An 11,068-nucleotide genomic window follows, 5' to 3' on the forward strand; every position below is an offset into this window, starting at 1 on the left:
TGATTGGTTGACATGAAATGAAATTAGAATTGATTTCAGATTCTATTTGGTTCGCAGGAAATTTAATTGGAATCGATGTAAATTGACATAATTACCCTTTTAGTCTGTTTTGTTTAATTTTACTTTATTTTCAAACTTATATGTAAAGATACATTATATAAATTATAAAATAGTAAATGTCGGCAGTGGCAGCGGTAGCGGTGGTAGTGGAGGTGGTGGCAGTGGTGATGGCGGCGACAATGACGATGGTGGTGGGTGATGGTAATAGTGGTGGCAGCAACGGTGGTGTTGGTGGCGGCGACAATGGTAGTGGTGGGTGATGGTAGTGGTGGTGACAGTGGCAGTGAATGTGGTGGTGGTGGTAGCGATGATGGTAGTGGCGTCGACGATGGTGGTGGTGGTGACGGTGATGTTAACAGTGATAGTTGGTGGCGGGTGATGGTGGTGGTGACAGTGGTGGCGGTAGTGGTGGTGGTAGGTGGCGATGACAGTGACAGTTCGTGGTCGGTAGCATTAGTGTAGTGATGTGCCCAAATACTAACCTAAACAAAACATGTAAACCTAAAATGGAAAATTCAGGCTGCACCGCAATCAAAATTTAAACGCTGGAAAGTCAACGTAAAAACAAAACCCTCGTTGCGAAGCACATACACGGTTTCCGACTCCGCTGAAGTGCTATTTTCCGGTGGAACTGCGGCAACGACTGATCCAGAACAGCTTACTTTCCTGCCTCCAACAATTTTCCGATGGATGACTGGAATCCGGAACAGCTATCCTCCTCCGCCGAGGCCGCCGCCAAAGCACCAGAACCGTCGTCCATTTTCGCATCTTCTTATCAATACTGTTCGAGAATTTTACGCCAACGTTTCATCGGCTGCATCCCTTCTCTATCCAATTTAAATCTCCCCCAAAAGATCACTTTTCTCGAAAAGATTTCTACTCTCTACAAGAGGAGAATCATCCCGTCCACATCACGAAGAAAGCGCGGGACGTGTCTACCTCTTCCACTGCCTTCAGTATCTCTCGAACCTTTCAAGTATGAATGTACATTCTAAATAGGGGTGTGTTTGTAGCTGCTTATGTAAATTGTCTTTAGATTCTGATCAAATTTTACTTCCTCCCCTACAAACTTACACTTTACCTTGTCTCCGTTTCTATTATTATGTTGGGTTTATGAGAATTTCAAGTTCAACTATACAGGCAGACGTCTGAGACATCTAGAGTATATGAGGTTCTAGGGGACATAGTGGAGCATACTTTCTTCAATTTGCATAGTGTCCAGAAGAATTTACACTTTTGGGAAGCTAGAGCAGAGGTATATAAACGATTCTCCCCTTGACAACCACGAGTTAGCTACAATCTATGCTCATAATAGCACCTGCATAGTGAATTCTTACTGTGTTGTTGTATCAGGGATCAACTTCTAATAAAGTATACTTCATGGTTTTTGAGAGAGGGCCTCTAGCATTTCTTGATGGTTCAGCCCAGTTGTTACATGACTATGTTTTCCATGGCACTGGCATGCAACAAGTTTCATCCTCAGCATCTGTACACATCTCAGAGAGGATAAGTGTCTTAACCAGCTTAAGATACTCACTGGCTACATTTTTAGCACAGGTCTCTTCGAGTTGAAACTTTTCTTTTGATATTTCAATGTTGAATCATGTTTTTATCTTCACTCCTCAGGTCTATGTGGAGGTTGAAAAATCAGGGGAACAGATACTTAAGGAGCCTGGGAAGTCATTGGCTGCATTACTAGGCACTATAAATGGCTTATTTTTAAGTTTGGAAGCATCAATTGGCCATTTCAGTGCAGTACGCCAGGTAAGTACCCTCCATTTCATACCCAACATATGCTACTTAAAAAAGTAGACAATGGAGAACTTAGGTTGTGTTTGGCGCACTTATTTTTTGAGCTAATTGCAATGTAGTGTTTGTTGAGACCACTAAAGTAGCTTATAAGCTAGCTAAGATAGTTTGTTGATAAGCTCATGGGCCTTTTTCCATCTAGCTTATCAGCTAGTTTTTACGAACACTATTACTTTATCAGCTAGCTTATCAGACAAAAGCTAGCTTTTTCAGCTAGGCTACCTTAATATTAACAAGTTGATTGTATGTTTAGGTTATGTTTGTTCTACCTTTTTGAATTGACAAAAAGTTGCTATGAATTAAACTTTCAATTAAATTTGCAGATTGGATCTTCTGTTGATGGGAGTTACTCGTCTCCTTTGATGTTTGAGACACTGCCAGATGTAAACCAAGAAAGTTCTCAGTGGACTGATTGTGAGATCAGAGATGTCATCAACTTGATTTATTTGAATCTAAACAAGCTGGATGTCTACTTATCACTCTTGGTAACATCTTTCCCTATTCCCCACTTATAAATACAATCCTTTCTAATTTTAAAACCCTTTGTGGACATAGTTTATTCTTTAGAACAAACCAAACATAAACTGTGTTATTCTGTGTTTTGTCTTATGTATGTGATGCCATATTCCTATGTGTTTCACAAATTCCTAAAAGGGTTTCTACCTTTTGGCCATGTTCTTCAACGGGAAAAAGATTGAAACCCATGACATTTTCCATTTACAGTTTTGCTTTAGAAAACATTCTGCTCATTTGGAGGTTGGATGATTAACGTTTACAAACACTTGACCCTATACAGTTAGTTTTTAATAATTGATGATAATAATCAATCATTTAAGGCAGCATTTGAAATTGTCACCTTTTGGCTTTTGGTGTCATGGCCAATGGCTTCAGGGTTTAATAAACTGATACCAATACTACTACATTGAAAAGAGTTTTGTGCTTCATATAATTATATTGTATCTAATGATTAGGCTTGTAAGGTATTTTTGATATGGTATATGATATTGGTTTGTCCTAGGTTGCCAAACATCAAAAGCCAAGGACAATGACACGTCATTGGATGCGCTACACTATTGGAGCTGTAGGAATTTCAGTATTTTCAGTATGGCTTCTAGGGCATAGCAGATTGGCAGGAAGTCCTGACATTGACAACTGGATTCATGATGCAAAAACTTCTGTCACTGACTTTTTGAATCACCATGTAGAGCAACCGGTAATTTCTTCTACAATCTTGCTTTGGTTTCATATATACACATGATACATCTTATCAAATCCCATCTTATTTTGATTCCTTTTTATACACTAAATAATGTCAGCTTATTGCTATAAGAGATGAGCTTTTTGAGACATTCAGGAAGAGGCACAAGGGAGTAATGGAACTTGAAGAAGTGCAATTAACTTCTAATTCACTACACAGGTAAGTCCCAGACTTCAAATTTTCGCATATAATGTTTTACTAGTATTTTCCAAATCTATCAAAGAAGTTGTACATGTTTACAAAAGCTTTTGAAACTTAATATATATACATTTTTTTTTTTTTTTTTTTTTGCAGAATGTTGTTGGCATTCAGTGAGCAGACTAAAGGCCAAAAGTTTCCAGAAAATGCATCGGACCAGGAGATGCTTGAAATAGTTATGGGCAGGTATTAGTAGCTATTACAAAATTGCTCTATTATTTACACGATACCCCTATTTTGTCATGCTTGAGGAGTATGTTATAGGGTTCAATGCAAGAAAGCAATGCACTTCCATTTATTTGTTTATTATAGCATCTTAATTTTGTTTTTCTCTCATTAGAGCATTGTAGTTTGGAAAATCTACATATATATATATATATATATATATAATATAGCATTGTTGTCCAAATACAATGTAACTTAACTTGTAATATAATAAAAAACTGAAAGTGCAATGTTATAATTGGGTAGATTTTTAATAGTACAATGTTTTAATAAGGAAAAAATTGGAACTATAAAGATGTAATACAAAGTGATAAAAGTAAGATGCTATTATAAACAAATAAATGGAAGTACGTTGCTATTTGTTGGTATACATTGATTGACTAATAGGCATACACCTCCATTTAATTAGTTGAGTTTAAGTCATAGAACTTTTTAACCCTCCATCTATCTATACAATGATGCAAAAAATAAAAACGTACTTCGATTGATCTGTTTCTTATAGCACCTTACAGTAATTTCATTTATTCCTATTACAACATTGTATTTTGAGAATTTTACCCAATTATAAATAGCAATATCATCCAAATACAAAGCAATTTCAATGCTACAATTGGTAGATTTTTGATGGAATTTTTTTTTGCAAGTACAATGTTATAATGAAAGTAGAATGTTGTAATAGAAAGAAAGAAAGAAATGAAAGCAGGATGACTTTTTATCAATTGATTCTTGTCTAATTTTGAATGACTTTATCAATTGATGCAGATATGAGAAGGAGCTTATGCATCCGATCCAAAATCTTGTTGGTGGAGAGCTTGCTCGTGCAATGCTTATCCAAGTAACTAACTAACTAACTAACTAACACTTTAATTTTCGGTAGTTGTTAATCTAAAATTCAGTTTTTTTTTTTTTTTTTTTGACTGACAGATTCAGAAGCTAAAACTCGACATTGAAACGTGAGTTGAGGTTATAAAATTGATAATATAAATATAATAAGGTTTTATTGATAATTTATTACAAACAGGGCAATGCTTGAGCTTAATCAGATATTGAGGGCGAATGAGATAAACTTTGCCATACTTGCTGCTTTACCCGCATTCTTTCTCTCACTACTTATTCTCATGTTATTGCGTGCTTGGGTCAAACAGGTAGCTATCTCATACTCTCATACTCATACTCATACATGATGCATTCTTTTTATTTGTCCTTCTGCATGTGTTTTGAGATTTTCCAATTCTGTCCTCATCATTGAAAATAGCCCTGTAAACCTTTTCCAATTCTGTCTTCCATTTCGGGGGTGGGGGGGTTTGTTCACAAATACTTGGGCATATTTAAGGGCATATTTGGTTATTAGATTCCGCTGGAATCTGACGAAACTGGAATCTGGGATTCCATTCCATTCCATGGTGTATTTGGTTGCCAAATGAATTTCGTCTGTGTTAATGGATTTCACCATTCAATTCCATTCTTCCTATTTTTTTTTGTTTCTTTAATTGAAAGACCAAAATACCCCCAATTATCTTGTAATTTGTTTGTCTCAGGACACAAGGGCACAAGGCAAAGGGAAAATTGCTCGAGTGCAAAGAAGACTATTAATTGTGGAAGTTGAGAAGAAAATCGTGCAGTTCCAAACTTGCATTGATCAGGGGCTGGTAAAAACTTTTTTATATTTTTTTACTAATAATAAGTCCAAATTTATGAGCTTATTGTGTGTGTGTGTGTGTGTGTGTGCAGGAGAAAGATGGGCAATGTATGTATGGATTGATTTTGTATACCTTGGATCGGCTTTATAGAGCTGTGGAGAGGCATGCAAAAGCAACTGGCGAGTGGCAGAGGTTAGTTATTATTATTATTATTTTTTGTATCAGTTTATTGTTTAACTAGTTATAGTTTTATTGGAATGACAAAAGAATTTGGGTAGTGCTTCATATCAATGAGATGTCATTTCATATGAAACATTATTTACTATCTCCTTCCATTTCCCTAAGTATACACTTATTTACTAAAACATTTATTAAAGGGAAAATACACATAATATAATAGCCACTGTATTTTTAATTGTTTTTTCGGTTGAACCAGTATATTAGATTTTGAATCAATGAAGGCCAACAATTTCTGAAAGAAATTTCCACTAAGACCACTATAATTTCCTATTTCTGTAAAAAAAGTTGGATGCTATTTTAGGAAGTAAATACAATGTCATGTAGTTTAAGGAGAAGCCATGTCTGCTAAACTGGAAATAGTGGAAATTTCTTTCACAATAAAAGGCCAAAATGTCATTTTTATGTATGTTGCCATTTATATATTGAAGATGTGATGTGATTGATTATGGGTGTTGTATGATGAATAATAGTTTGAGAGAGGATATCAACAATTTGGCAAAACCCAACCTTGCGACTACAGAGAAGCTTAGAGTGACTTCACGTATGGCACATATGTACGATTGCTTGCTTCCCTCAATGCGCCATTAATTTCTTACCCCATTAAACAAACACAAAAGATTTCAAATCTTGACTTTATCTTTGAAAAGGCAACCTCTTTTTGTTATAAATCAAAATTTTGCTTAATCTTTTTGTCATGTCATCAAAATTTTGGATAGTCTATTCCTCTAACATAAGGACAATATATCATAAAGGTTTTCTATTTCTTTCGCCTTAAATGCTTGCAGGCCATCAGTTTCTTTGTAATATTTAACAATTATTGTAATTGTTATTGTTATTTTGTATTAGTTCTATGAATTCGATTTCTATTAATGTGTATGTTTGATCTTGTTGTTCGTTTTTACCATGTGTCTCTATCACCCTACTTGTAGGTTGCATTTTGTACATGAGACATTATCAGATGAAACTAGATTAGTTTGTTAAGTGATAAATCTTTTGTACAAATGAGAAAGATCAAGAGTGAGTCTCTGTATCCCTAAGAAAATTGTTTCGGCTTTTTATGGCTTTTTATGTGAAAAAAACTAGACAAAACTGCAAAAATAGTCCATGTGGTATGTATTTTTTCTGAGGTTTAATCCAAGCCTTGACTTTTTTTTTTTTTTTTTTTTTTTGGCTTCGTGGTCATTTTGAGTTAGTTTGGTTCCAGATTTGGTCCCTCAGTAAACTAAAATGACTTTAATACCCTTGGGGTATTTATTTTCAATTTTTCTTTTATTTTTATAAATCTAATACTTATATACTTAAACAATTAAAAAAAAAATAAGAGGGGCCCACCTCTCTCTCTCTCTCTCTCTCTCTCTCATAAACATCGCCATTCTAATTCCTTTTTATATTGCTGGAAACATCATAAAATTTAAATCAAACGAATCTAACCATCGATGACAAGATTCGCATAACCCTTGATGAGAAGATCGATATGTTCTTGCATCCTTGAACTTGGCTAAAAGTGTGTGCTTCACTTCTCCCATCTCTATTTCTCTGTATATGCAAAGATTAATCGGAGATGAAGAGACTTCGTCGAAGATGGAGAGTGGAGTTTTCTGGAGATAAAGGGTGTGTCAATCAAAAAGAATCAAGAACATAAAACAGAGTAAAAGAAAACAACCCATACAACACCAAGATTTAAACACGACTCAATTTTGTTCAATCAATTTCTTATCTACATCCACCACAATCTCTGTTGCTTCTTTCTTTCTAGATCTGCTTATGAAAAGAATACTATTAAAACAGTAAATTCCATCTTCCCCTCTACTTTAATGCCTTTACTGTATACGATGTGAAGCATGAGGTGTAGCAACAGCCGAAGAATTCGAGCTTGTCCCAAGGCTTTGTAGATACATACTTGCTATCAGGGGCTCTAAATAAACAAATCTGGTTATGATAAATTCCGACGACCCTCCTTTCGTCTTTCTTCTTCTCTATCACAAACCCAGACACTCCATCGACCATCCTTCCCTATTTCTTCTTCTCGTATAAATGCTAACCCACCCCAACCTCCCTCCCTTATTCTTTTCGATTAACCCAAATCTGCAATTGAATCAATCGACTCCCAAATCCGGAATCGATTAAAAGCAGCCTCCGATGGATCAAGGTTTTAAGCTCACAGGCTTCACATATGTGGGTGTGTTTCTTGTTTGCACAACCACAAATAGAAAGAATAAAGAGATAATTTTCATTGTGTGTGTGCTCTGATGCAATGTTTGTGCGTGTCTTTTAATCTACATTCAAGAATTCTGGGTTAGAGAGAGAGAGAGATTAATTAATTAATTATTTATTTTTGTTTTAAATTAAATAGAAAAAACATAAAAAAATATCAGAATGACATTATAGTCATTTCAGTTTACTGAGGGACCAAATCCATATAAAAAACGGCCAAAAGGACCATGAAACCAAAAAAATCGAAATTTGGACTAAACCTAATGCATATAATAGGGACCATTTTTACAGTTTTGTCAAAAACTATACAACGGAGTTTTTGTTGATAGATCAATTTAATACATGTCAAATGAAGTTTAATAGTCTTTTGTACAAATGAGAAAGATCAAGAGCAAGTCTGTATCACCTAAGAAAATTGTTCCGGTTTTTTTATGTGAAAAAAACTATACAACAGATGTTCTATTGATTGACCAATTTAATACATGTCAAATGAAGTATAATAGTGTGTCTCTATAGGTGCATATGGAATATCGAAATGCTTTTGAATGATAACGATGTGAATGTACACTAACCTAATATCATACAATGTTTTATCTACCATTTTGGTTTTGGGTAGGGGTGGCAACTCTCGACCCAACCCGTAACCCGACACTGACCCAACCCGAAAATAGATAAGTTTGGTTTTTGACCCGCCAACCCGTCAACCCGTATATATATATATATATATATATATATATATATATATATATATATATATATATATATATATATATATATATATATATTACATTTTAAAAAAATAGATATATTTAATTATTAATGAAATCTGATTTCCTTCCGTATTTGTAATATTTCGTATCATTGTATTCCTTCTGTATTTGTATGTGGCTAACCTATGTTTGAGGTGTCATAATCAAAAAAGAAAAAAAAACATGTTGTCATTTTTAGATACGCACGAATCAAGAACGAAGAATGCATCCACTTTATATGAATGTTTTCATTTTTCAATTTTATTTGGATGTTAATGACTTTATGAATTTATGTTAAAAACCTTTTTTTATGTTAATTACTTTAATCACTTTATGAATTTATGTTGAAAAAACCTCATTCTTAAAAATGTGTTGCTTATTTATTAAACGAGTTATATAGGTTGGGTTCGACCCACTAACTTGTGAACCTACAAACCTGTCACACCCCCAAACCTAAACGGAGGAAACTTTCGGGGCGGAGGACGTCATGTGCAGTATCATAACAATTGAATAGTAATGAAACATAGCAACTCAAACATTCATACATTAATATCAAGTTTACACTGTTTACAACACTTGTTCTGTTCAAAAGTTAAACACGAATAACAAAAGTAGAAATAACACAATGCAGCGACGCCAAACCTCGATCGTGGTGAATAGGTGCCTACTAGATCCCTGAGAATACAAGTCGTTTTGAAAAACGTCAACTAAAAAGTTGGTGAGTTCATAAGCATTTTTGTAAGAAAGCTTTGTAATATCATTGTTCATAGTAAGTTGTAAAACTCCAGAAAATCCAATATTTTCTTATAAAAAGTAGTTTGTGAGTCTTGTTCCAAAATCGTGTATAATTGCGTGCATGTCCTTTGGTTTCCCTTTTGTTTGTTATCGAAAAGAAAGTGTTCCCAGAAAATCCTATATTTTCTGTATATAAAAGATGTTGTGGTCTTAAAACCCTAAGACCGAAGTTGTGAAATCAGTTTACAAAATATACGAAACATAGTTCTGGATCTTTGTAAAACTAGCAGAGTGAGTACTCTTTGTAAGATCGTGTATAACTGTATGCATGTTCTTTGGTTTTCCTTTGTTTGTTATCGAAAAGAAAGTGTTCCCAGAAAATCCTATATTTTCTGTATATAAAAGATGTTGTGGTCTTAAAACCCTGAGACCGAAGTTGTGAAATCAGTTTGCAAAATATACCAAACATAGTTTTGTATTTTATAAAACTAATGGGGTGTATATTCCTCGTAATATCTCACAAGAGCCTTAATGGGGTGTATATTCCTCGTAATATCTCACAAGAGCCTTAATGGGGTGTATATTCCTAGGTAGGTACGACGAAAAAAAAAAAATCTCACAAGAGCCTTAACGGAATTTACGCGAGTTTTGAGTCCCATTATGGAATAATGCAAATAATGTTTTCTTGTGTAAAGTTATGAATGCAGCTTTATGACATACGTTTTACAGCTTTATGACATACAGCTTATCACTTGTATTTCTGAAAGTTTTATGATGGACAGTTTATGACACACAAATATTTCTGTCGTAAAAACTCCGTTTTGTATTTCAACTTGATAAATTTATTTATATTGATAATTATAAATAATCACTAATAGTTTGTCAACTTGCAATAGGTTATAAATATGACATAATGTTCAAAGTTCAAAACTCTTGAAATGGTATCAACATAACATGATTGTTTTACTAACAACATTTATTTGAAAAAAAAATAACCAAGTTTTGTAGGGTGTTTTGACATACCCAAAATTTTGTCGAGATCTTTGTAAACAAAATATTCTATTTTTGTTGTGACTAAAATATTGTCACTAGTTCCACCAAAATCTCATATAAATCCATGAAATCTATTATGTTTTAATGTTTGCACAAGTTTTAGTGGTAAAAGTATTTTTAACCACAAATTTACCATTTTGGGTGTAACTCATCATATTTTTACCTAGAAATTTTATGTTTAACATAATACCATAATATGTAAAACTCCACAAAGATAACTTAGTTTCTAACCTCACGAGATTTGTAAAATCTCAAGTTTGGAGAGTATTAACATGAAATAATAACATTTCAACACACATAAATCCCTAAACATACAAATGCGTGCAAATATCCATGGATTTAAACAAGAGTTGACTTGTATTCCCCCCCCCAAAAAAAAAGAATGAAAACTTGAAAAGAGTGAGGTATGAAACTCACCTTGGGTAGTTGGAGGGTGTAGTTGAAGTGATGAGATGAGAGTTTTGATCCTAAACACTTGAAGTGTTTGATGAAGTTAGGAAGATTATGATACCCTAGAGTTGTTAACACATAAATTTATGTGTAAATAAAATGAAAATAACAAGATAAGGTGTACATTCATTGACCAAGTTTGTGTCACTTACGTGAGATCAGGGAAGAGCCTTTGATAAATTTGTGTTCTAAGAGTTTGAAGCTTGAATACATTGAGAGCAACTTTAGAAGTTCACAGAAAGTGAATTGTGATATTGTGAGGAGTGGTTTACGTTGATAAGGGAAGGATATGAGTGATAAGGAAGGGTTTACGTTCCTTGATAAGGGTGAAAGTTGACATGATGTTTGCTTGGGTTACTGGGGGATGATGCTTATTTATTTGATAGTCAATACGTGTTTATCCGTGAAAGCCTTGGAAATGGTTGAAATGTCCCACC

At 34.1% G+C, this 11,068-nt stretch overlaps 1 protein-coding gene across 1 annotated transcript; it reads left to right on the forward strand.

The window, feature by feature from the left end:
* Window positions 1–586: 586 nt before the first annotated feature.
* On the forward strand, window positions 587–6,300 carry DGS1 (dgd1 suppressor 1). The gene is made up of 14 exons (XM_079078292.1): window positions 587–1,036; window positions 1,201–1,315; window positions 1,414–1,617; window positions 1,687–1,824; window positions 2,193–2,354; window positions 2,888–3,082; window positions 3,186–3,286; window positions 3,422–3,511; window positions 4,313–4,385; window positions 4,475–4,503; window positions 4,572–4,695; window positions 5,089–5,199; window positions 5,282–5,382; window positions 5,901–6,300. Exons 1-14 carry the CDS (start codon window positions 747–749, stop codon window positions 6,016–6,018), a joined length of 1,851 nt encoding a protein of 616 aa, XP_078934418.1. The 5' UTR covers window positions 587–746; the 3' UTR covers window positions 6,019–6,300.
* The last annotated feature ends 4,768 nt before the right edge of the window (window positions 6,301–11,068 follow it).

The sequence above is a fragment of the Lactuca virosa genome, chromosome 2 (genome assembly GCF_052849685.1).
Source record: "Lactuca virosa cultivar CGN04683 chromosome 2, Lactuca_virosa_CGN04683_v6, whole genome shotgun sequence".
Taxonomy (NCBI): domain Eukaryota; kingdom Viridiplantae; phylum Streptophyta; class Magnoliopsida; order Asterales; family Asteraceae; genus Lactuca; species Lactuca virosa.